The 27,023-nt window shown below is 43.1% G+C and overlaps 1 protein-coding gene across 3 annotated transcripts in view; it reads left to right on the top strand.

The window, feature by feature from the left end:
- The first annotated feature begins 7,248 nt into the window (after positions 1-7,248).
- The window catches only part of CYTH3 (cytohesin 3), a 96,441-nt gene continuing 76,666 nt past the window's right edge, over positions 7,249-27,023 (top strand). The window contains exons 1-2 of one of the 3 annotated variants that reach the window (XM_087417535.1): positions 7,273-7,408; positions 21,094-21,153. In XM_087417535.1, the coding sequence (XP_087273661.1) occupies positions 7,372-7,408; positions 21,094-21,153 (97 nt within the window). In that variant the 5' untranslated portion in view covers positions 7,273-7,371. Of the gene's footprint in view, positions 7,409-20,341; positions 20,478-21,093; positions 21,154-27,023 lie in introns of those variants that run through there. The other 2 variants (XM_087417537.1, XM_087417536.1) reach the window with 2 other exon arrangements.

A 27,023-nucleotide genomic window follows, 5' to 3' on the forward strand; every position in this document is an offset into this window, starting at 1 on the left:
TTTTCAAAGAATTAGCTTGTTTTTTTTTTTGTGAGGACGATCGGCCCTGAGCTAACATCTGCCAATCCTCCTCTTTTCTGTTGCTGAGGAAGACTGGCCGTGGGCTAACATCCATATCCATCTTCCTCCACTTTATATGGGACACCGCCACAGCATGGCTTGCCAAGAGGTGTGTCGGTGCACGCCCGGGATCTGAACCAGCGAACCCCGGGCCGCTGCAGTGGAGCACGTGCACTTAACCGCTTGTGCCACCGGGTCGGCCCCCAAAGAATTAGCTTTTAAAAATTAATTAAATAATTAATTTTATTGTGTTAAAATATATAGGAATAAGGTGTTGTTTCTCACTGCATTCAAGATTTTTTCCCTTTCCTCTATTTTTCTTTTCTTTTTTTTTTTTGTGAGGAAGATCAGCCCTGAGCTAACATCCGTGGCCAATCCTCCTCTTTTTGCTGAGGAAGACTGGCCCTGGGCTAATATCCATGCCCATCTTCCTCCACTTTATATGGGACGCTGCCACAGCATGGCTTGACAAGTGGTGCGTTGGTCTGCGCCTGGGATAGGCCACCTAAGCGGAGCGTGCACACTTAACTGCTACACCACCGGGCTGGCCCCGCCTTTCCTCTATTTTTCTGTGATGTGTCTTGGTATGGACTTCTTTGGATTCATCTTGTTTGCAATTTGCTCAGCTTCTTGAATCTGCAGGTTTATGTCATTTGCCAAATATGGGAATTTTTCAGCCAATATTTCTTCAAATACTTTTTCAACTCTTCCCTCCTTCTCTTCCCTTTCCAGAGCTCTGATGACATGAATGTTAGATCTTTTGTTGTAGCCCCACAGGTCCCTGAGGTTCTGTTCATTTTTTACAGCCTACTTTCTCTCTGTTGTTCAGATTGGATCATTTCTGTTGCTCTGTCTTCAAGGTCACTGATTCGTTTTCTGTCCCTTCCATTCTGCTGATTTTTTAGCAGAAAAAGCCCATCCATTGATTAAAAAAAATTTTTTGTTATGTTTTTCAGTTCTAAAGTTTCCATTTGATTCTTCTTTGTATCTTCTATTCCTTTGCCAAGATTTTTCTATTTCTTTGCTGAGACTTTGTACTTTTTCATTTGTTTCAAGCCTGTTTGTAATTGCTCACTGAACATTTTTTTAATGGCTGCTTCAAAATCTTATTCAGATAATTCTAACAGCTCTGTTATCTTGGTATTGGCATCTGTGTTGATTTTCTTTTCTCATTCAACCTGAGATTTTCCTGGTTCTTTGTGTGATGAATAATTTTCAATTGTATCTTGGACCTTTTGGTATTGTTACGAGACTCTGGGTCTTGGATAAATATTCTGTTTTTGCCTGCCTCCTCTGACACCTCCAGCAAAGGAAGGGGGATGCCTCCTTCTTACTACAGTGGAGTGGAAGTCCAGGTTCTCTGCTTGGCCTTTGTGGATATCCCGGGTTGGGGGAAAGGGCACTTCATTACTGCTGATGGGTATGGAAGGTCAGGCTCCCCCTAAGTCTCTGCTGATAATACCTTGGCTTGGAAGGGCTGGGGTGCTTCATTACTGCTCCCCACATGGTCTCCACTGACACCACAGGGGGCAGGTGGTGTTGTTACTGCTGGGGGTGGTCAAAGTCCTGACTCTCCCCTAGATCTCCTCCAACATGACCCCAGTGGGGAGGGAGAGGGGGCCTCATTACTGCCTGGCTGGAGTGAGCATATGGGTTCCCTACTTGGCCTTCTCTGATACCACTCTGGGAAAGGGGGCATAGGTTGGGGACACATCCTTTCAGCCTGAGGAGAAGGAGGAGGTCTAGAGTCCCCACTCAGCGTTTTGCTGACATTGGTGGGGTGGGGCTGGCTGGAGTGGAGTCTTATTGTCTAAAAGTCCTCTGTCTTGCTAGACTGTGCCTTTTCTAATCCGTTGGCAAGAGACAGCAGGCTTTTGTCGGGACTTTTTTTTTTGTCTGCACCAGTTGGTATTTCTGGGTTTCTGGCTTCTCCAGCATCAAGTCTGGGATCTCTGAAGCAAAAAGAAAACTGGGGAACTCACCACCGTGTCGTTCCTCAGGTCCGAGGTCCCCAGCCATTTGTCCTCTTCTCCTTTCAGAGAGTTCTTATGTTTGGTTCATATGTAATGTCCCCGGATTGTAGTTGTACTTAGCAGGAGCAATAGGAAAAAGTACGTCTAGTCCATCTTTCTGGAATCAGAAGTCTGTCTAAACTACGTTATTTTTAACAATGAAAGTGATCAGGATGTTCAGAATCTGCCCTATATATTGTTACAGGGAGGGAAAGAGAGATTTAACATTTTATCACTGGGCACTGTGATTGGAAGACATACAATCATTTCACGTTTTTATTCCAATGAATTAAGGGTACTCAATAGCGTGCTTACATATGTGAAACCTCAGTTGATAAACTTTAATAACGTTTATTATACGCTAAAAATTTATGAGTCTTAAAAAAACAAACAGCAGATCTTTAAAAATTAAACTTGAATGATTAATCTATTATTGACAAAGACGTATTTGAGGGGGGTGTGCACATCAGACCCTTCCCCTTCCTCCCTTTTTTCCTAAGAAAAGGTACCTTGCCAGCTGCAAGGGGGTGTGGTGAAGGTTTCTGGGGCTGTTATAATCACTCTGGGTGCTGACGTCTGACATTAAAAGTCATTGAGTGCTGGCTCCTGCTGAATCCCCAGGGCCTGCATGGTGGAGGTGCTAAGAAACAGGTTGTTGTATGAATAAAATCAAAGAAGGGGCACAGAGTCCCTAGATTCCCTTATGGAAATGCACACGTGTGACTATGGGCCCAAGAACCCAGTTTTTTAGAGGACTCATGAGGTGTGAGGTGTGGGACAATTCCTAAGCAGAAGGCATGGAGTGTGGCAGGGGCATGTTCCAGAAGACAGATTTGGAGGAAAAGATAGCAGCTGGAAGGTGGCAGTGAAAGTTGAGAGCCCTTACTGAAATTCGGCTTTGCTTACCAATCTTGTCACTCAGAGTCTTTCTGGCTTGTGAATGAGGAGGTGGAGAAACTTTGTACTTCTGTGCATAACAATGATGAGCAATGATTGAGCACTCACTGTGTGCCATGCACTGTTTGTGTATGATAGCATCTAGTTCTAGTTCTCAGAGTAACCGTATGGGGCACAGTTGTTGGTGGTCCCATTTCAGATGCAGAAACTAGGGCAAAGAGAGGTGAAGCAACTTGCCCAAGATCACACAGCCGAGAAAGGCAAGGGCCTGGACTGTCTGACGTTAGAGCCTGCATTATCCAGTTACCAGAGGTGGCGCTCTGATGCATCACGGCTGGGACCTAATGACCTTACTGGGTGTCATGTAGCCTCTTTACAAAAACAACGAATGACCAGAACTCATGGCTAGCTTTCACCATCCTGCAAGTCAAATTGCAGAATTCCATTTGCTCGGGCACAGTTAGGCCCTCTGGATACACAGCACTCAGGGATGGGTGTTGTTCTGTCACTTGGCTGCTGGCTAGGAGCACACTTTCTATTCAGAGCCCCATGATCACAGACAAATGTTCCATGTCCTTATATTTGTCATTTTCACCCTTTTTCTTTTTAACTGCCTGTCCGATAGTACACTCTGACCCCAGCATGGATTTTCCTGATGAGTTGAAGCTGCACACTGCAGACTCTGACCAACTTCTGAAGGGGACCTTTTTAAATTAAAAATTTTTTTTTTTGTTTTTGTTTTTAGTAGGTCAGGGATGTACTATAAAAATGAAGAACTAGATAAAAATAACACAGCTTTTTATTACTCCAGAAGACAACTTGCATGCAATAACTCTTAATATTGATGTTGCTGTGAGTAGGTATAATGCCTTTCTTCCAAAGACAAATAGCTTGAAGTGGTGGCCAAATTATTTTTTCCAAGTTTACCACTAATGAGAAATTTGACCACCTTTGTTCTTGCAAAAATGCAAGTTACTAATCAATCTAAAAGGAATTAAGCTGCCCTTGGTAATGTGAGGCCAGAGAACTGATGTCAATTTTGTGGATTTCAGGGGAGAGAACAGGACCAAGGTAGACTGCACTGAACGACTGGAAGAGGCGACGGAACGCTGTGAAGGACGTGATGTCTGGGCTTTTGAAAATTTAATGAGAATGTGACTGACGCTTGGACCCTTGTTGTTTGCCTGGGCAGAGTGGAGAATGCTAATCTGCACAAGATCATCTCTATTCCAATGAGATGTTTTCTTTCCTAGATGAAATTAGATTTCTGAAAACATTCCTTTCATTTTGTGACTGTGAGCCGACAGCAAGCTGGCCGCTGTATGCGCCTTCCTCGGACTGGACCAGAGCCCTGAGCAGATGTAACGGATTAGTCGAGGTTCCCATCTGCTGATGGTCACTGCTGTCTCTGAATCTCTTGACTGGTCTCAGAGGAGACAGGAACTGCTCTGTGCAGGGTCTGGAAGCAGCCGCAGCTCAGGCAGCGTGCGCAGCCTCTTTCTGCCCGAGCATGAAGAAATGGGCCTTGGCTCTTGTGACCTTTGCACTGGGAGAGGACAATTCTGTCTGATTTCACAGACTTCCACTTGGAGGATGGAGATGAATGTACAGAAGAGAAGTCCTCTGACCTTTCCAGAACGTGCACATTCTTGATTTTTTAACTATTTCTGCAATGGTCAAAGGGCTGATAAGTGGGTTTCAACATGTTTTCAAGATGTCTCTCCGGCCGGCCCGTGGTTAAGTGCGCGTGCTCTGCTGCTGGTGGCCCGGGTTCGGATCCCGGGTGCGCACTGACGCACCGCTTCTCCGGCCATGCTGAGGCCGCCTCCCACATACAGCAACTAGAAGGATGTGCAGCTATGACATACAACTATCTACTGGGGCTTTGGGGGGAAAATAAATAAATAAAATCTTTAAAAAAAAAAGATGTCTCCCACTTTTGATTGCCCTGTTTGTCTAGCAGCGGTAACAAACACTGTTGCTTCCTCCCCTTTTTTGACATGGCCAGGCCCTGCAGTGCATCATGGAGACAGAATAAATACAGACTATAGCCTCGGTCTGAAGGAGTTTCAAGGCTGCAAAGCCAACACACAGGAAACAGCGCACACTGTGAGAAAGGCTATAAATAGGGCAGGACACCAAAATTTCAATTAAATAATTATTTGTATAATTATTTGCTTAATGGCTGCATTCCTTCTGGGCCATAAGTCCCTTGAGGACAGGGACTGAATCTATCTTTTTCATCATTGTATTCCCAGCACCTGGGACAGTGCTTGGACTACAGCAGGGGCCTACATGCGTATTATCTGACCAAATGTTTCCAACAAGGTTTGGGGTTTAACACCTGTTATCTTGGAGCGATGTCTGCTGCATGAATTGTTTTTCTTACACATTCCTTAAAGCTTTCGACATCTGAGCAAACCACACACAAGCTGGACATGAAGTGAGTGCCTATCTTCATGAATAACTAGGATACTTAATGTTTCTACATGTAGGGGCAACCTGCATATGAGCAGATCAGATAACTGCTATCTTGGTGGGATTTAAGAGATACTGGAAAGCAGCCCTTTTCAAAAAAGTCTAATTTTTCCATTAGATATTAATTCCTTTGCATAGTGAAGGTTTTGAAGTCTTCTAATTTCTCCATTCTAGTGCAGAGATGACACCCTAAGCTGTTATTCTCCCAAAATTTTTGCAAGCTTTGTCAAAACGGAGGCCTAGGCTACGCTGTGGGGAATAATATAATATTCTGCTTACAAATAAGTGGGCTATGCTTTATTCTGATGGAAATAAGCTTAGATGGAGATCAGAGAAGCAGTTTTCAGATTTAAACTTTGAAAGAAGGACCTATGGATCACATTCTAAGAAACCTAAAGAATTAGGAATTGACATTTAAAAGCATTTATAATTGAGAGTATCTCTGAGTTCAAAGCTCCACATATCACATTGTCAAGTTCAAAGTATGCTGTCATTTTTCTCAGTAACTATGCTGTTATCTCCTAGATAACCAAGCTGCCAGGAACAAGATCAGGAAGCCAAGTCCGTGGCTGGGACTCAAACACATCTCCTGACGACCAGACCCCTTTTTATTGCTTATGTCACATATGCTGCCAAACATCTTATCTGCACCCAGAAGTGTGCCCGGTGGCTTGAGAAGCCCCAGAATGCTGGGTGTTTAATTCTTGAGATTATTAGGAGATTGAACTCTTCAGAATCATCCCACAACCTTGAACAAAAAAGTGAAAACTGTCCACTTTGATAAATGATGGCAAAAGGATGCTTGAACTCAATGGGCCATTTGTAAATATAAAACAGTTGCTGGAAAATTATATTAGAGATGAATTATCTCCTCCATCACGATGTTTCCTTTTCTTTAACGCAATTTAGTTCAAGCAAAATGAACAGAAAGGCTTGGGAGGGGCCCCATTCAATGCTTCGGGAGGAGTTACTGGAAGCAAGACGCGGAGTGAGACAGGAGATCCACAGATCTGGAGCAGGGGCAGCCTGAGGCCTTCTGCCCAGGAGGCCTCTGCTAAGGACCCTGGGTGTGCCCACGGGAAATTGAATTCAGAGCTCCTTCTGCAGCATAAATCCAGGGCAGCTGGCAGCTTTCCAACGGAGACCGGAAGGAAACTGCAAGAGCATCTGAGACCAGACGGGCCAACCCCTACAGACCCCTCTGAGGGTGCGCCCCAGGTGTGCCGGATTGGCATTCGGTTCCAACCCCATGACAACGTTCATTTATAAACATTACACTTTGTTAATTTTAAAGTGCACTCATCGTCAGGAAAGGAGAGCCTCCATTATACATCAGAAAGCTGAAAGGCTGGAATACTCCGAAATTTCTCGGGGCCGGAGGGGGAAGGCCTGACTTTTGAATACGTGCGTTTCTTGATCTTTCTTCCTCAGTGCACGTGCGAGGAAGACCCCTCGCCGCAGGGTTTTGTAGAGTGGGCATTCCCGTGCCCTCCCGGACCCCACGTCTGTCCCCAGGCTGATCGAAGGCGGGGGGCGGGGGCAGCGGTCGACGCGTGGTTTGCCCCCGACGGTCCGGTCTCCGCCTCACCAGGCTCCCGGCGCGCGGTCCGGGCGGGGCCCAGCGCGCCGTTAGCCCCGCGCCCGGTCCGGGGGGGTTCCCGAGGGGTCCGGGGGGGGGGTTCCCGCGGGCGGGGCCGCGTGGCCTCGGGCCCCGCCCACCGCTCCCGGGGGCGGGGTCTGGCGTCACGTGACGGCGGCGCTGAGCGGCGAGCGCCCCGCCCGGTCGGAGGAGGCCCGGGCCGCCACCCGGCCCGCGCGGTGCTGGAGCCGTCCGGCTGCCTGCGCGCTCCACACCGCGGCGCCCACCGCCCGCGGCCTCTCGCCCGCTGGCCCCGGGCTCGCCGGCAGCGGGAGCGGCCTCAAGATGGACCAAGACGGCGGCGGCGGCGAGGGCGGCGGCGGTGAGTGCCGGAGGTGTGGCGGGCCGGGCTGGCGGCCTGGGGCGGGGGTCGCGGGCGCGCCAGACGGGAGCGGGCGGCCGGTCCGAGGTCGGGGGTCCCGGGTCCGCCTGACGAGACGGGGTCCGGGCAGCGCCGGTGCCGGCTGGCGAGCGCCGAGGCCCGCGCTGGGGGCCCGAGGTGGGGGTCTGGGGGCCCAGGGGAGGGTCCGGCGGGGTGGCCACCGAGCCCGAGCGGGGCTCCGGGGCGAGGCTGGAGTCGCCCGCCGGCCGGGGCCCCCGGAGGCTCGGGCTGGGGCTCGGGGGTCGCTCTCCTGGGGCGGGGGACGTTGGGGGAGACCTTCCCCGCCTCTTGTCGCCAAGGGCGTCCACGCCCTCCGGAGCCCCACTGCGGGAGGGTGACCCTTTCGGCGTCCCTTCTCAGGTGGTGGGAAGCGGGGACTCCACGGGAAAGGTGGAGGGGAAAGTTTTGAATCGGGGATCCTCCGGGTCCAGGAGGGCGGGTGGGGGAGAGGGTTGAAGATCTGACAGTTTTTTGGGTTCAGGTCAGGAGTAGTTAGGGGGGTCTCTTAGACGAGGAGGGGGCAGCTAGAGCACACGCATTTCATGCACTAGGAAACGTTACAGAGTGAGCAAGAAAGCTAAGTCCGAGGAGCCGAGGGTCGGATAAGGAGCTGCAGCCTGCCCCAGCGGTGAAACCATAAACCCGGGCGTGGGGAGCAGCTTCCCGAGGGGGTCTTGTCTGCCTGACGCTCAGTGACCTCTTGCTGGAAGATTCGCATTTGTTGTCAGTGATTTAGTGGAATACAAATTACTGTTGTGTCATGCTGCGAACTGCACCTTTAAAACAGAATAACGTGTCTGTCTAGTGTCTGTGTGTGGAGTGGGTCGTTGGTTTGGAACACGAAGCGCAAATACCCCTGTTTTGCAGGAACACCCGGAGTTGAGGTTCTCTACTTTTGCTCAAGATCACCTTTATGCTGACAGACCAAATCATCAGAACCCCTTGTAATAAGGGAGCATTTTGAAAAAATGTTAATTACAGGCTGCTGAAGCAGCTGTCTGTAAGAATCAGCAGTATTGAACGCTTCAGGATGAAGTGGTTATCAAGGTGCCTTCTAGAATTTAAGTGCTGCTCAGGGGGAAATGTTTTTGCCCAAAGGAGCGGTGCTGTGGCAGTGGTGGGAAGTTGGCACAAGTCGTGGCATTTGGCGGGTTCAGTTCGCATAGTTAAAGCTAGGGGTGGCACTGTGGCACTGAGTGGGTGTGTTGTTTATGAAAGAAAGTGCTGTGCAAAGGAGTGCAGTTGCAAACCCTCCTACAGCCAGGCTGGCTGTCTGAAGAGTCCAAGTGATGGATTCTCTGTGGATGCGTGCTTTGCCCATCACAAGTTGGGTGACACCACAGGCATAGCAGTTTTTCCTTTTTAGAAAATAAAGACAACGGTCATATTTAAACGTTTGACATTCGAGTCAAGGGAGCCAGCTGGCTTGGCGATTTAGTTTGGAAGGTGTTTCCGACTCTGAGTTTAGAAATGTAGAAGACTTGAAGGTAAAAGAACAAAACAAAAGCAAGTATAAAGATTAAAAAAAAAAAAAAAAAGGAAGCCAACGTGCCTGAGCAATTTATAGATCTTAAGTACTATAATGAAGGATGATATTAAGTATCAAAAGTCTTAAAACTTTCTTTGGGCTGTTCATATCTCTTCTGGGGATACAATCTTGAAATTGAAAAAAAAATCTCATGCATGAAGATGTGCTTTACATACTATAATAGTAGAAAATTGGAAACAGCAGTGCCTAATAGGAGGATGGTGAGGTAAATTATGGAAAGTTTATTGGGTGAATTATTTTACAACCATTAGCAGTAAGCAGTTGTTTTCTACACCATGGTCTAAACAGTGTGAAAACTGGTCATATGATGGATGTTTTATTTTGTTTTTATATTTTCCAAATTTTTGGAATGATGTGTATTACTTTTGAATTTGGGGGAAAAAACATTAAAAAATGTACCCTGCAGTAGGAAAGGGGTATGTTTGTTTTTAATGTGTCATTTAATTTACCTCACTGGAACAGTCAACAATGAACAGATATTTATTGATTGTCGACTAAAATGCCCCACAGCATGTCGGTGCTGGAAAACAACTTTTAACCTTTATTGATATGGTTTATTAAAATCTTTCTTCTTTGCATCATGGAAGACACTTAAAAATATGTTTGGAATCTTAGAATCTCCAAATCTTAGAATAAGTATATTTTTGAATAAGTGAAAGTCTGTGTCAGGGTTATGAAATAAGAGTTATTATATAGTGATTATTGTATAAATTTGGTTTGCCTGCATTTAACTCTGGATTGTTGGGGGTTTTGAAGTTAACGTACTTCTTTACAGTTCTTTAGTTATTACTACTACCATTTACATTTCTAAAAAAAATGCTTTGGTTTAAAATCCGTGTTTTTAAAAATAAAGGTCAGCCCTTTGAAGGAGAATAATTTCAGTTGCTAGTCATTTGCCAGCCAATTGTAAAACATAAATTATTTTGGGTATATTTTTAGAGTATAGTACGAAACTTTGAACTATGTATGAGGAAGTCAGTTTCAGCTTTTTTATAAGATACGGTAGACCATCTGTTCAAACAGTAGTTATGGCAGAGGTGAAAGATAATTTAAAAGATCTTTTTTGCTAACGTGTTGGTCGGGTTAAAAGACTTTAAAAACGATTCCTACATGCTATTTTTATAATTTAAATTTTTGTCCAGGGTATTATTATTTGTTCTTTCAATGCAAGATAAGGAGAGAGGATGGTGATATGAATGGTTGGAAGGCAGTTCTGAGGAGGAACAAGTGGGGGGTACAAGATTAGAAGAACACATTGTTACTTGTAATGTGTGCAGAGTGTAGTTAAGGTATTTTCAATTCCTTTGGGGCCTTGTTGCTTTTCAGGTTTTCTAGAACGGTTCTCGAGATATGTCTCTACTTGGCAGGTGACTTTTAGTTTGGCTCATTGCCACCATCTAATGCTCAGTTTGGGAATGTCTGATTGATGTTCTTGAATGGACCATCTGTGGCAGATGAGGTGAATAACTCAAACCTCCCTACCCACACCTCTCCCCCCCAATCATTGTAGGTGAGGGTTAAGTCTGCTTCATGTGAAAAGATGCTCAGCCTCACTCAATAAAATAGATATAAATTAAGGCCAGGTTGAGATCCCAGATTTCACCTGTCAGGCAAGGGATAACCACCACATTTGAAACCTCTGTGGGCGATAGGAGTATAAATTAGTTACAGCTCTTAAGGAGGCAGCACCAGCCCATGTCCTGTTGGCTCAGATCCATTGCTCGCCCTTCCCCTGCGGAGGGACTCCCTACTGCAGGCAACATTTCCCAGACCTTTGGGTCAGCTGGCTTGGGGCCACGTTTGGCCAATGGGAGCGACTGGTGGGAGATTGCACGGTAGGAGGAAGGGAGAAACCGGGTTATCTCCCCTCTTGTTCTGCCGCAGACAGCGTCTCTGGCAGTTGCCTGGTCTCCTTTTGCCTCCAGCCAAGCACCTGAGCTTTGGAAGTACCTCTCTGTTGATCCTCCAACTTAGAGGTGGTAGCAGCTTCTTGCTCTGGGTAGTCTTCCCGTTTCTCAGCTTTTCCATCATGTGTGTAACCAATTCTTTGCATTAAATTCCCTCTGTTTCAACTCCTTAGAGGGACTTCTATTTCTCTGGGCGAACCCTGACACAGGGGCCTTGGGCAGCAGCTTTTAAAATTACAAGTGTGTAAATCCTTTGACCCAGCAGTACCAGTTCTAGGAATCCAACCTGCAGATGTATGTGTACGTGTGTGAAATACCATAGGGACGAGATTATTCATTGCATTGTTTGTGTTAGTAAAAGATAGAATATAACCCGAGTGTCCATCAGCAGCAGACTCGTCAGATAAATTGAAATATACCCAGATGGTGAATGAAGTTGTGTAGTTGTAGAAAGGAAGCTCTTTATGAATTGATATGGAAACATCTCCAAAATACCTTACTCAGTTACAGAAGCAAAGTCTAGGAAAATGTGCATTTGTGCTACCATTTCTGTTTAAAAAAAAAAGTACTTGCATACATATGAAAATTCTCAGCAATGCTAAACAAGGAACTAATAACAATGGTTACCTGTTTGGGGAGGAGGATGGGAGCTGAGCAGATGGGGAATTAAGTGCAAAGGAAACTTTTGTCATACGCCTTTTTATTTTTTGAAATTAAAAACAGTTTGTCTATCTTCACTTATTCCAAAATAGGAAAACAGTTTCACAGAAAAATAGTATGCTGGTAGGAAGCATCTTTTTTGAGAGAGTTTTTATATATTAAAAAATAACGATTAGTGTAAAATGTAGGAAGTTATAAAATACATTACCTATTTTTTCAGTCTGTGCATAGGGAATTAACCACTGTTCTTTGAAATGTTGAAAAAGTGATGTGATAGGTGCTTTTAGAGTATGCTTAGAGCATATTCTCTTCTAGAACATTTATTTCTTCAACAAATATCGATACCATCCCTACCAGATGCCAGGTCCCGTGCTTGGTACAACAGTGAATAGTAGTGAGTAAGGTGGATGAACTTCCCGCATTCCTGGAGCTTTGTTGAGATGGGAGACAGACGAAAAAGGATATATAAAATAATTGCAGATTACGCTAAGTGTGCTGAAGGAAATCACGAAGGAGGTTGAGGGAGAGAGTTGGGGTGGGTGGGGTGTGGGGTGGGAGAGGTGTAGGTAGAGTCAGGGGGCCAGGGGAGGCCTCTTGGAGGAAATGTCCTTTCAGGTGCAACCTAAAGGGGTGGTGGCCTACGTGGAGGGAGAGTTCCCTGAAGTTCCCACTGAAGGGGATGAGTACAGCCAGAGGATTGAAGGACGCTCTATGTGGCCTCGACAGAGCACAAACCGGGGCCATATCAGGCAGTTTCTGTAAGTAAGGAATTCACATTTTATTCTAAGTACGTAAAGCCAAAGAAGGATTTTAAACAGGGGAATGACGTTTGGCTTACGTTTCAATAATTTTGGCTAATTACATAATGCTCGCTGTCTGTTCTGTCCTGCGTGCCTTATGTATCTTAACCTATTTACTCTTCACAATAACCCTGTTAACTACTTAACATTATCACTGTTTACAGATGGAAATGGAGAATGGAGGCATGGGGAAGCTGAATAACTTGCTCCACATTCACAGCAGTAAGTGGTGGAGCTGAGATTTGAACCCGGGCGTTTGGCTTCAGAGGCCATATTCTGAACCATTGTACTCCCTGCCTTTTTTTTTTGGAGGAAGATTAACCCTGAGCTAACATCCATTGCCAATCCTCCTCTTTTTGCTGAGGAAGGTCGGCCCTGGGCTAACATCTGTGCCCATCTTCCTTTACTTTATATGGAACATCCGCCACAGCATGGCTTGACAGGCGGTGCATCAGTCTGCGCCCGGGATCCGAACCTGTGAACCCCGGGCTGCCGAAATGGAGTGTGTGAACTTAACCGCTATGCCACCGGGCCGGCCCCTCTGCCTTTTTAAGAAGCGTGTTCTTGGCTACTGAGTACAGAATGGATTGGAGGAGGGGAGAAGAGGACATGGGGACACCAGTGAGGGAGCTGTTGCAGGGGTTCAGGTGAGAGAGAGCGTGGCGGGTTAGGTGGTGGTGGTGAAAGTGAAGATATAAGACAAATCTATATAAAAACAGACAAGTACGGAAAACAATGAAACAAACACTCATGTTACCCTGACTCAGAATTAATATAATAGCTGTTAATGTTCTGTCACATTGTTTTAGGTCTATAAAAAATATAATTAAAGCATTGCAGATAAGTCTTGCCATATCCACATATGGCAGCAGCATTCTTCCCAGTTGCTCAGGGCAAAACTGTGGTGCCATCTTTCACTTCTTTTGCCTTCACCTTCTAACTTTCTCCCTGCTGTCATCCTGTCTACACAGCAGCCAGAGTGATCCCCTTAAGACATAGATGATGTCACTCTCAAAGTCCACACTGTCCTCAGCTTACTCAGAATCCTATCCACAGTCTAACCATGGCCCACAGGGCCCTACGGTGTAGGGTCCATGTGCTCTAGGCCAGGGGGCTGCAAGCTTTTTCTATAAGAGGGCCAGAGAGTAAATATTTTTGGCCTTATACAGTCTCTGTCACAAATTCTTCTTTTTCATAACCCTTTAAAAACATGAAAACCCTTCTTACCTTGGGGGCTGTCCGTGGCCCCTGCTCTGGTCCCCTGCTCAGCACCCTTGTCACCATGCTGGTCTCCTTGCTATTCCATCGACTTGCCAAGCTCACCTCTGCCTTGGTGCCTTTGCCCTCTCTGTTCCCACAGTGGTTTCCCCTTAGAAGTCTCATGTCGTGCTTACTTCCTTCGTTGAGAGTTCGGTTCAGATGTCTCCTTACCACTGATGTCTTCCTTGACCAGCCTGTCTGACACAGCACCCCATTGTCACTCTTTCCCCTTCCCCAGCTTTCTTTTTCTTCTTAGCACTTATCACTCCTTACGCATTATATATTGGTTCATTGTTTGTCTCTTCTCTCTTAGAATGGAAGTTCTATGAAAGCAGGAGTATTGTCTGCTTTTATCTACTGCTGTATCTCCAAGACCTGGACCACAGTGCATAGTAGTAAATATTTCAGTAAATATTTGTTAATACCGAATAAAGTTGAAGGCACTTCTGTCCAGCAGTTCCTGGTCCTGTTCCCCTCCTTCCCTTTGTGTGTCCTAAACGAAACCATTATGAATTTGATGTGGATCCTCTGGTATAGTTTTCATGCTTTAGCAGATGTGTGTGTCTGTGGGTATATAGATCTTTTTGGTTTGTTTTAAAAACTTTTAAAAAAGGTATCATACTATATGTCATGTTCTGCAGCTTGCATTTGAGGTTATCCGTGTTATTATATATAGACCCTGTTTATTTTTTAACTACTATACATTTTATTTCTCTTGTCCTGTGTTGGATTTCTACGTTGACTTTTCGTTGTTGTTACAAACAATACTAAGGTGAACTCCTCAGGCTTGTCTCCTTGTACAAGTGTGTGAAAATTTTTCTAGAATATATCTTTAGAACTGCAATTGTGGGTTGTAGGTATGCTTTTGGTTTCCCTAGATACTGACAGATTGCTTTCTCTTGAGGAGCATTCTAATCAGCTCTTGGCATTTGTCAGACTTTTAAATGTTTGCCTGTCTCAGGAGTAAGAAATGGTGTATTGTTTTAATTTGCATTGCTTTACTAGTGAGGAGACGTATTTTTGGAGAATTGAATAGGCATACCGACAGCTTGGAGGTTAGAGGTGAAGGAACTGCAGGGATCAAAGATGACTTCTAGGGCCGGCCCCATGGCTTAGCGGTTAAGTGCGTGAGCTCCGCTGCTGGCGGCCCAGGTTCGATCCTGGGCGCACCGACGCACCACTTCCCCGGCCATGCTGAGGCCGCATCCCACATACACCAACTAGAAGGATGTGCAGCTATGACATACAACTATCTACTGGGGCTTTGGGGGGAAAAAAAAAGATGACTTCTAGGTTTCTGGCTTGTGTGACTGAGTGGGTGGTGCTCCTGCTTAGTGAGAAGGGGAAGCCTTGGGAGGCAGGACTAGGAGAAAACCACTTGGAGGGTCCATTTGTTTTTTGTCGAAAATGTCATTATTTTGCCCTCACTTTTGAAGGATATTTTCACTAGGTGTACTGTTGTAGGTTATCAAGTTAATTTCTTGCAGTGCTTCGACATGTCATTTCATTGCCTCCTGGCTTCCATGGCTTCTGTTGAGAAATCAGCAGGATCAGTCTTGTCCCTCTTTTAAGGTAGCCTGTCCTTTTCCCTCCTTTGCCTGCTTTTAAGATTTTTCTCTTTGCCTTTGGTTTTCAGCTGTGTTACTGTGGTGTGCCCAGATGTGATTTGCCTTCAATCTATCCTGCTTGGGATTGGTGGTGGTGGTGGTTCTTTTTGGTAGTGCTATGACAGGACTTGCTCTTATTTTAGATTTGGAGAATTCTTGGTCACTGTCTCTTCACTCATTACTTTGTCTGCATTCTCTGTCTATTCTTCTAAGACTCTAGTTACCTTTTCATCATGTCCTGTATGTCTCTGAGACTCTTTTCTGTGTTCTTCATTCTTTTTATCTCTCCATGCTTCACTCTATATATTTTCTTCTGACCTATATTCCGGTGTATTAATCTTCTCTTCAGCTCTATCTAATCTGCTATTAAATCCATCTATTGAGTTCTTAATTTCAGTTATTGTCTTTTTAGTTTTCTTGATTCTTTTTTTAGATTCTAACTTCCTGCTGAAAATTTTCATCTTATCAATTAATTTCTTTATAGTATTAATCACAGTTATTGTAAAGTTTATGTCTGATAACGTCAACATTTGAGTATCCTGTGAGTATATTCTGTTACCCTTGGTTTTCAGTCATGTGATCTTGACTCTAGATATGCCTGTTAAGCTTTAAGTAGACAACGTGTATGAAACATTGTAGAGATAATTTGAGACTCTGGCTATCTTCCTCAAGAGAGGCTTCTGGCAGGCGGTTAAGGTAGGGAAATACCAGTTTAAAATTGTGAGGATTGGTCTACTTCTGGTTTACCCTTCTCCTGGAGTATAGCTCTTTGGTGGTCCCAGCTGAAAGCCTGGGGTGTTTACCAGGTCTCTTCTACTCAGCAGCCCCTGAACTCTAATTTTTGTCCCCCCAGTCTCCTAAGACTGCTGGAAATTCTGCTCACCTTCTCAGATTATCAACCACTTGTTTCTGCTTAGGTTCTTGTCCTCTCCGCTTCTGCTGTGAATTGGCAAATGTCTCAAGGAGAAAAGTGACTCAGACTATTGGACTCACCTCTCGGCACTTACCTCTCTGGGATCCTGGCGTCCTAAGTCCTCACTGCATTGGTAGCTCTCTAATACCTTCAAACAGTTGTTTCTTATAATTTGTTCAGCTTTCTTAGTTGTTCTTGACAGAAGCATTGGTCTGCAGAAAACTAGTCAGTTTTTACTGGAAGCAGAATTTTGGTATTTAAAATTGGACTTGTTCATGAGATACGCTGGTGGAGATGGTAGAAAGGCAGTCGACTACGTGAGTCTGCTGCTTAGAAGACCAGCCTGGGTAGGAGATAAACGTTGGGAAGACTTTAATTCATTTTTAATTCATGGGAATGGATGAATGAGATCCCTTAGGGGAGAGAGTTGAGAAAAATGCCCGGACTGAAGACAGCCCAGTAAAGAAGACCGGGAAAGGGTAACCAGTGAGGTTGAGGGAACCTTGAAGATTGTGTGGTATTGCAGAAATTGAATGCTCTTGAGAGGTGGACTAAAATGAGGATAGAGAAGTGTCTACTGGATTTGGTGACTTAAAAAAATAAAAAGGAAGTTTGTCATATTACGAGAATAGAGGGAAAGCCAGAGTAGGGGCTTTCTGAGGAAAAGGCAACTAAACATTTCTCCGCTAAATCCTTTTGATAGAGGACCCCCAACAGTAATTCATATCAGGTGAGTTAGAATAGTATTGCCATTTGCATGCACACACTTTTAGTATAAATAACTTTTGGAGTGATAGATTAGTTTTAAAATGTTATTGGTGATCTTTTAGGAAGCAGGTTTATCAATTTGTAATATAGGACTATTGAAACTTTTGAAGTGAAATGAAATGAAGAAACAGGTTTTATCAAAGTATCCTAAAAGCTGCTTAAGATATAATAAATATTTTGAAGTTGTGGGAAAATGAGTATATAATTTAAATGAGAGTGGAAAATACATGACTCTCCATCCTGGTTTTTGAAGTTAAACTTATAAACTTTTACTAGTTATTGTCGATTCCCCAATTGCCATGATAGAATAGACGCGCGATTCTGTAGTGTTCTATAATTTGGCTGGAGACAAATCAAGAATTTATTTTGGATAAATCTTTATTATGTCAATATTAGAAAAGACTCACCTGAGTCAATTTAGTTGGCTAAGAAGATTTTGTAATTTACTTTCACAGAGCAAATTTGCTCTTTTAGCTGGCTTAGTTTTCAGTAAGTCACCAGGAGCACTGTTCAAATAGGAGAAAATAAGTTCCTACCTTGCATTCTCAACAGGGCTATTTTAAATGACTGTACTCTTCTCTTCTTTTTGAAAAACTTATTCCTGTACTTCAGAAATAAAGACAACAGTTTGCTCTAGAACTGGGCATTTTAGTGATGATTGAAAAGTATTTCCCAATATCTAGGTAATTAATTTTTTTTTCTGTTTTCATCCAGATGTTTGGCAATGTGTAGATACAGCCTTACTGCAGTTTTCTAATTCACTTTCATGGGAACATATAATATTCTCCGTTTATTTTGGACAGTGGAGTTTCCTTTTTCTGTGGACAGATACATATGAAACACATGCTCTTCGAGTGGAGTTTGTGGTCCTCTGAGAATTCTCTGAAGGAGGAAATGGGCTGACCTATTTGGTTGCTATGAAGTAAAAACAATCTTGTTTTCATTTTTTAGTGAACATCTGGGTTGCATTTATTATTTTACATTCTGGAAGTTCTTTAAAACCACAGTTTGATAATATGAGGATTCATTAAAGCAGTAACTATTTAGCTGTTTCAATAGTTGATTTAAGTTCCGGGGTGGCTGATAGATTTTTTTAAAATATTAAATGTTTTTTTCCTTTCTATAAAATATAAATTTTATATAACAGCCTTTGATTTTAGACCATAAAATGGGATCTAGGTATTTTGGGGGAAGGGGGAAGGAATGGTCAACTGGCTTATTTCTCTGTTGCCCCTTGCCAGAAAGTTTGTGGCCATCGGTATGGCTGTATTTGACTCTCTGTAACAGACACTGTTGGTCCCTATCACAGTTCCATCCTCCCTGTCTTCCTTGTAAAGAATCCTGATTTGTTCAGGTATCTACCCATAGGGAAGGGAACTTGATCACAAGGGAGTAAATCTTAAGTGTGAAACCAGGCGAGGTAATCCCTTTTTCCTTATCATTGATTGGAGGAGGGATGTGTAACCCTAGTCTGGCCAATGAGCCACGTGTGAAGGGCAGTTTGCAGGGGGACTTCTTGGAAACGTTTCTTCCTTAGAAAAAGAAACAAGGAAGAAACAGTCCCTTTACTTATGGTGGACTTTTTAGGGCCTGGTTGGGTAGCCATCTTGCATTCATGATGTCCCTTAAGTCTGTCCAGTTCCAGGCCCACACGCTGAGGATGACCAGCTAGATCCTTGATGATGTGGTTGATTGCTGAATTTCACCCACCCTGGATCCTCCCTGTCTCCACACTTCCTGTCATGTGGGACAGTAAATACCCTTCTTGTTTACATGGTTGAGTAGAGATGCACTGTAACTAGGAGCGCAGGCATCTTGCCTGATATTGGCCACAGCAGCAGGCAGGTTTCATTCTCTGACCCAGTGAGGATCTCATCCCCATAGAGTGCAAAGAGGAAGCCTCTTTTCTCTTCCATAGTATTCATTAAGCGTGTATATTTATCACTTTAAGAACTGAGCTAGGTTATATTTTCTTTTTGAGACTAACACCTTCTTCCACTTTTAGTAAAAGAAAATATATTTTCATATGCTTACAAATCCATTAATGGTTTCACTTGGCAAATCCCTTATGATTACATTTATTTTAACACAGAAATATTTTTAAAAATGCAGTAATCAAAAGTGGCAGGGGCTGGCCCCGTGGCGTAGTGGTTAAGTTTTCGTGCTCCGCTTCGGCGGCCCGGGGTTCGAAGGTTCGCATCCCGAGTGCAGACCAACGCACCGCTTATGAAGCCACGCTGTGGCAGGTGGCCCACATATAAAGTAGAGGAAGATGGGCACGGATGGTAGCCCAGGGCCAATCTTCTGAGCAAAAAGAGGAGGATTAGCAACAGATGTGGCTACTCTTCCTCGCCCAAAAAAAAAAAAAAAAAGTGACAGACATTGGCCATTTAATATTCTTTTAGAAGACAGGACTTCCTTTTAGTTCTTAGTAGAGAGGAAATAAAATGCTCAAGAATGTCCTTTTGTAAGTTTCAGTAATTAGATTAAAATTTTTTTGAATTGAGACAGACAAATGAATTCATTTTTGTTTGTGTTAGAGTATGGGAAAATTGGAAGATTTTGGTGACTATTAAACGTTTGGCCGTTTCACACGATGAGGCCATATTTCCCGAGTGTGGGAGGACAGTGATCTTGCAGGCTTTGATTCAGTGTATGACTGCACTTCTGAGAGCATGAACCATTTCAAGAATAAAATGATGCCTTTCATTGCCTTACGTAAAAAGACTCTTAATATTGGATAAGCGTCCTTCTAAAATGTTGTATTTTCTCGGGAATCACGCATTATCTGCTGTGGATCCCCAAAGTAACATGTTTCTAAAACTTAGCTTTTTCTTTTAAAGTAGTGGTTAAGCTGTATACTAGTCAAATAGTTACTATGATGTTTTTATTTTTGCAAAAGAAAGTCAGATGCCTTCTCCCCTTCCTTCCTATGATCAGACTGGTCTTTTTACTCAAAATCTTGCTCATTAGACTCTCGCCTGGTGGCGTTCCCTACTGGTGGAGAGCAGAGTCCGAGTGCGTGTGGGTCCCACGCTCATTTGGCACCCCCACTCATTGTTCTGCCTCACAGATGCCCAGTAATTTGGCTGGACACGCAGAACATGACTAATGTTTTTTTTTTAATTTGGAGAGAACATAAGCTGAAATATTTCCCTAGATTCTGCTGCTATTAGTGCTTAGACATTTGGTTTTAGGATTTAAGTCTCTGTTACCTTCCACAATGCCTCCACCCTCCTCCCCTTTTTTCCTCCACTGTAGGGGAGTCTGGGGCCTTCTCTCCTGCGTGGTTTTTTTTTTTTTTTTTGCTGAGGAAGATCAGCCCTGAGCTAACATCTGTGCTCATCTTCCTCTATTTTGTATATGGGCTGCTGCCACAGCATGGCTTGATGAGCGGTGCCTAAGTCCGAACCCGTGAACCCTGAGCCACTGAAGCGGAGTGCTCGAACTTAACCACCACGCCACTGGACCAGATGGGGCCTTCTCATTTTGCCTGTCTTCCCGTCAAGTATTATGATCCTGGTGAAGAGGAGACTATCCTGCATGTAAAGCTAATAAAGACTATTTCAGAAGTGTTCTAGCTAGTTCTGCATTAGAAATTTTATCTCCCTTTTCCATGTCACCTGTAAAGATTTGAGGTAGAGTAAAAAAGAATTTCGCCCTGGAGAGAAAAATCTGTATCCTAGTCCTTCCAACCACCTTGAGATTTGGTGCAGGCCTGCCCAGGAGTTCTGAAGTCGGGGGCACGCCCTCAGGCCCACTGCCTGAGCCAGTGGTCGGTTGCTGGCCAGCTCCCTTCGGAGAGAACATGTAGAAGTTCTATAATCACATTAGCTTGGTGTGGGTGATTTTATCTTGGTTTTAGCAATCAAGAAAATAGATTGTGACTGGGAATTTCAGAAACAGATTTGACAGGAGAGCCATTTCCATTTCCTTAATTAAAGAGTTATAAAGTTATTGATGATCAGGGCCATTCCAACTTTCACTGGAGACATTGAAGGCCAAACTTGGATGGTAATACTAACCCGAACGTGTTCCCCAAATGCTAGAGAGGGGAGTCTGTCTTTTAGGATAAGCCCTTAATGAGATTGTTTCTACATATTTTATTGAAGCTCTTTTTTCCTAAAGTCCCTAAACATGTCCCTCCCTCCCTCCTTCTAGAGACTGTTATTTTCATCCATTCATTGGACTCTGGAACCATGGGATCATCACAGCGCCATGGTGAGCAGCCTTTCTTGTTCTCCACCATGCTTCTTGGCTGACTTTGTTGGGATGGATCATGCCAGAGATAACCATGCAGCTATTCCTTCCCCAATAATCTTAGTCCTGTAGGATTGGAGAGACCCCTTCCTCCCGTATGGTCTATGGGAATTAGGATTTTAGGATTTTTGCCTGCTTCTTGTATCAAGTCAGCCATTGAAGGATATTTCAGATAATTTCCCCAGTTCAAGGCAGGAAATCAACTGTAATGTTAACGGTTCTGAGAATTTGTATCTCTACTTTCTGCACACTTACACAAGCTTGTTCAAACGTTGAACTGATTGTTATTTGTCGTTGACATGTTTTTAAGTAAATCTATGCAGCTCTGGCATTTCTAGCCTTGAGTCTTTGTGTAAGTTACTTAAGCTCCTTAAGCTTCAAGCTTCTCATCTTTAAAACTAACATTAAAAGACCCACGTGAAATTGTTTAATGAAGAATTTATCAAAAATCCCAAACAATTAATAGGCATTTAAAACTGTTAGTCATCAACATATTAAGCCCCTGGCCCACATTTATATACTAAGCAGGGCAAATTGGAAGTACTGTTGTATTGGGGTTTAGGAATAACTGATGATTGGCAATATGATTACCGTATCTCTTCTCTTCTAACTTTGTATTTTGAAAATTTTCAAATCTACAGAAAAGTTGAAAAAATAGTGCAGTGAATACCCATTTATTTTGACCTAAATTCAGCAGTTGCTACCATTTTGCCACATTTGCTTTATCTCCCTCTAATACATGCTATAATTTCTTTTTTGGCTGAATCATTTGAAACTAAGTTACATATATCATAACACTTTATCCCTAAATACTTTAGCCTTCATCTCCTAAGAACATTCTCCTATTTGACCACAACCATTATCGTACTTAAGAAAACTAACAGTAATTCCATAATATCGTGTCACATATAGTCCAAATTCTGCTTCCCCCATTTGCTCCCAAAATGTCTTTTATAGCTATTTTTCTTACCTATCTAGGCTCTACTCAACGTTTACACCTTGTATTTAGTTATGTCTCCTCAGTCTTTAAAAATTTTTTTTCTTGTTTTTTTTGGTGACAGTGACTTTTTTGAAGAGTCCAGGCTAGTTGCCTAATATTATTATTTGCATCCTGTATAGTCTAGATTACATGTATAAGCAGAAGAGAGAAGTGCTTTGGTTTCTTTAATGCTCTTTTTTATTGTAAATATGTTAAAATCATCTACTTGATTCAATGTCAAAGTCACATTATTTTTCTTGTTCTTTGGTAAATGTGGATTAGATTGGGAACCAAAAGGAGTTACTAAACGGCTCAGATGTCAATGGAATATGTGCGTGGGTGGACTTGGAACAAATACACACAGTGGTTTGTTAGACTTACCCCCATATGGAGGTGATTAGTTATCTGGCTTAACATAGTAAGGATTTTATTTTAATATTTGGCCATGGCTTTATAAAGAAATGAGCTTTAGAATTGGAAAATTTAGTAAGACAAACTATATTTACATAACACAAAAGAGATGCTTTTGCTGCCAGATCCTTGGATGAAGAACAAACCTTAAATCTCTCAGGAACGAGTCTTTTTCTTCTTCCCTCCCTCAGTGCTTTCCTATTGGCTTTAAAAATTTTTAAACTTTAGCTCAGCTGAGACTAATACAGGATCCAGCTGTAACTTTTTTGTTGTTGTTAGTATATCCGGTGATGGTCATAGCGAACTCATTGTATGAAAATTCAATAAAGGAAAGGGCAGGGTGGGAAAAAAATGACACTCCGTAAAAATATTCAAGAAACAGCGACAGGATCTAGGAGTCTCCCTTTCAGACGACTGATTTAGATTCCACCCTGAAGTACTCATTTTGTTTCTGACCCGTCAAGTAGGCGTTTAGTTTTCCCCATTTAATCACATTATGTATACAACCATGTAACCAGAGAATATACAGGAGGCTGGCATATTGTTTTCAGTGGGAGGCGGAAAATAGCAACTGTGAGAACGCAGGGGCCCAAACCCTCCTAATGTAAAATGGGGTGAGGAGTCGTCAAAATATCATTCCCGTTCATATAGAGGCACAGCGATCTGTGAAAGGGAGCCGAGCTCTCCTTTCTTAGAGCTGTTCAGTAGTACTCATATTTATGCACTTACCAGAGAGCACACAAGTACAGAATCAGCAGTTCAGTCAAATTAAATTTCAAATTTACATGCCTGCTTCGATGTAATTACTATAAAACCTTCACATCTTTGATCAACTCTGTCTTTTGAGGACCAAGTACATATCATCACCCTGTAGCTGAAGATAGATTATGTGTTTCAAAATAGTTTTTGTGATAAATGTAATTATCATAAGACTAGTGATTTTCACATACTTATGTGTCTTGAGCATTTCGTTTTTCTTTTTTTATCTTAAGGAGGTCAGATTTCTCAGATTTCTTCTAGTTGTAGCCAGACATCCTGTTTGGGAGCTGTTGGAGACCAGGGCTGCCTGTGAAGAAATGCTGCAGTTCTGTAGTAGTCTTCTGAGTTGTTCTTTTAGATTTGATTTTATGGACAGATTTCTTTGAAATCCTATACCCTATTTTTAGATGATCTCTTTACATTTCTGTGGTTCAGGGCATCAGTAATAAATATATTTATTATCCAGCACAAAAATATTGTTCACTGTCTTACAGCTGTTTAGACTTTATAGGAAAAATAAACCAGTGACACTTCAGTGGCTCTAATAAATGAGTACTACTGAAGGAATTTAAGAGAACTTGGTTCTCTTTCACAGCTCATTGTTATGTCTGTACCAGTATGAATGATATTTTGAAGAATCCTTGCCTGTTTTACACTAGAACAGTTAGTCTCCTGGGTTTTCACGTTACTATTTTCTGCCTCCTACTGAAAGAAACGTTTTTGTAACCCTTCCAGAAACTTCTTACGTATCTCCTCTACCTCTCTCCTCCATTTTTACTCACAGATTTCTTTTGTTTAAACTTAGGAATAGTCTGGAAGCTTCTCAGATTTATAAGTAATTGGTTTGCTGTTCTGTATAGTATCTGAGACCCTTATTCTCTTGAAGTAATGTTTGATCCACTAAGCTATTAACAGGAGTGAGGGATTGTGAACCTGGAGTCTGACTTGGTAGTAAAGTACCTATTCTCTTTTTAAAAAAATTGAAGTATAATCACATAATAGTCACCTGCCTTGAAAGTATGCAATCCAGTGTTTTTTAGTATATTCATAAAGCTGTGCAACATTCACAATTCAGTGGTTTTTAATATATTCGTAACGTTGTGCAATCATCACCACTACCTAATTTTAGAACATTTTCATCACCTCAAAATGAAACCCTGTCCCCATTAGCAGTCATTCCCCAGCCACTGGCAACCACTAATCTACTTTCTGTCTCTGTGGATTTGCGTATTCTGGACATAGCATGTCAATGGAATCATATAATGTGTGGCCTTTTGTGTCTGGCTTCTTTCACTCCACAGGTTCCTCCATGTTGTAGCATGATTCAGTTTTCCAGGTTCATCCACGCTGTAGCATGATTCAGGATCTAGTACCTGTACTTCTCCTGTGAATGGAATTGAGACTTGGGTTGGTTTTAGCATGGGAAGTGGTTGGAGAGAGTTTGCTTGCCTCTGTCACACGGTCAAATCTGTGGTTTGTGTGCTGCCTTGAAGGTTTGCATGTGTTTTCTTCCCATTGAGAAAGTGAAAGTTTATTTTCAACCTTATTGTTTGGAGAAAGACTGAACTGAATCCTTGCTGTCATAATCCCTTAGTTTATAATGTCATGCATAGTTGCATCCAGAGAATCATGTTGTCTGTAGAAAATTTTTACTCTCTCTGAAAACCAATATATAATATATGGGTTTAAGAAACTGAATTTCCCGGGGAGCTGTGCTGAAATCTGTTAACAGAAGCATGAAGGATCTACTTCTCAGGGTTTCAGTGAGGCTTTGCCAGTATGATCCCCTTAGTGGACACGTGAGACCAAACTTGCATCCTCCACTTGCTCTGAAACCCCAGGAAATGGTAGGAAAGGAAGTGATGGGAACTTCCTAGCAGCAGAGACACTGGAAGAGACCTTTAGTAGAGAAGACCTTTGCAGACTTTTGGAAGAAACAAGAAATTGGAAACCTATAAACAGATAAAACAGAATGAAAATTGAGAGGAAGCAGGGAGGGCTCCACTCAGAGCAGCAGCTGGTGAGTGTGGATGCCAGTGAGTGTGGATGGTGCTGCAAACTAGGAGAATTCCAAGTCCATGGGGCGGCCGCTGTGCCCAAGTATTCTCTCCCTCTGTTCTCTCCCTTCTTCTTGTTTTGAGCCAGACAATTGATAGTATTTTACCCTCTGGCAACGTCTTTACAAAGATTGGACTCAATGCCTGGGGACAGGTGGGGCTCCATGAGTAGGTACCAGCACCCAGAGTAAAGCTTTTTTCCTTCTGTCTTATGGGGGCTTTTCAGCCTAAAGCCTGTTTCCCTGACTTTTCATCCTCAAGTGAAGCCTGCCAGTGGGCAGGCTTGGCTCACGGAACAGAGGACCTATGAACCTTCCCATTCACGAGGGAAATCTAGTTAGAAAAGGTACCTAGGGCAACGCTAGAGGAAGACACACAACTAGCCACAACTAGCTACATCTCGTTTTTAAATACGTACAGACAACAAGAACCTCCAGACGAATGGGAAAAAACCCACCAACATGAAAGAGAACATTTAATACAAAATTTCTATAGAAAGGATAGCTGACCCTAGAAGAAAGAGAATTCAGAAGATAGAAGAACACTTTAAAAAATGATCATTGGAGACTTGTAGGGAAGATATGACTTGAGCTGTAGCGTTTGTCTAACTTCCTACCTCGCCTCCTTCCTTGAATCACCAGCTCCTAATGGAAATGATTGAGGAAAAAAACTGGTGAAAAACTGAATCATGAGAGATGGGATCAGGGTGAAGACACATGGGGGGCTGACTCATTACTCTGTTTCCTGAGAACTGCGTGAAGGGTTTCGAGAAATGTAAGAGGACATGCTATTGGCTCTACTAATTAGGGGGAGAAGAGGGTGAATGAGGCCTGGTGATACCAAGTGCCCACAGGGAGCTAGGGGTGGTTTTGTTCCTGTGCAGCAGCGATGTTCAGGAGCAGCTGAACTGGGAGGCCAGAGGACGCATGTGGTTTCAACTAGTAGGGCTTCTCCCTGGGTCTGCAGTTGCCCTCCCTCATGCAGTGGGCAGCACCCCATGTGTCTGGAGCGGAAGCCATGCCAGATGGAGAATTTTGTACAGAAACTAGATCAGAGAACCAACACGATAGATTCACAGAGAAGTAGACTTGCAGAGATGAAGTTCCCTTGAAGCTGGATCACCCATGAATGGGTGATGCAGTTTATATATGCATCAGCTCTCCAGCTTACAAACTTAGAGCTGAAAAAACCACGAAACTCAGCAGCATCCTATGGAGAACCATTCTGTTTTGGGGGAAAATTGGGCCTGGATGTCATTGTTCAATAATAAATAAAAAGGAAAAAGCAACATGTTGCCAGAAGAAAATAAGAGTGGGGGGATATACTTTTTGAGGCAGAGGAAAAGTATAATTTTGAAAAAGATTAATTATAGAAATGAAGTAAATTTCAGGTTGAATCTGCTTTGTACTGTTTTTAATAAACTTGAAGAAAGACTCTGAAATAAGTGATTGAAAGATAAGGCAACAGGCCAAACTGAAAACTACTAGTTGGTTGAGAGGCAGATAACATGAAATGAATGAGCTGAGAGAAGAAAACTCTAATGATAGTAAATGCATTTGGAGAAATTTAAACTCCACTAGGATCCATGAAGAGCTAAATTTACAATGTAGACAGTTAAATTAGGG

This window comes from Ceratotherium simum, chromosome 26 (genome assembly GCF_057802395.1).
Source record: "Ceratotherium simum simum isolate JZ-2026a chromosome 26, ASM5780239v1, whole genome shotgun sequence".
Taxonomy (NCBI): Eukaryota; Metazoa; Chordata; class Mammalia; order Perissodactyla; family Rhinocerotidae; genus Ceratotherium; species Ceratotherium simum.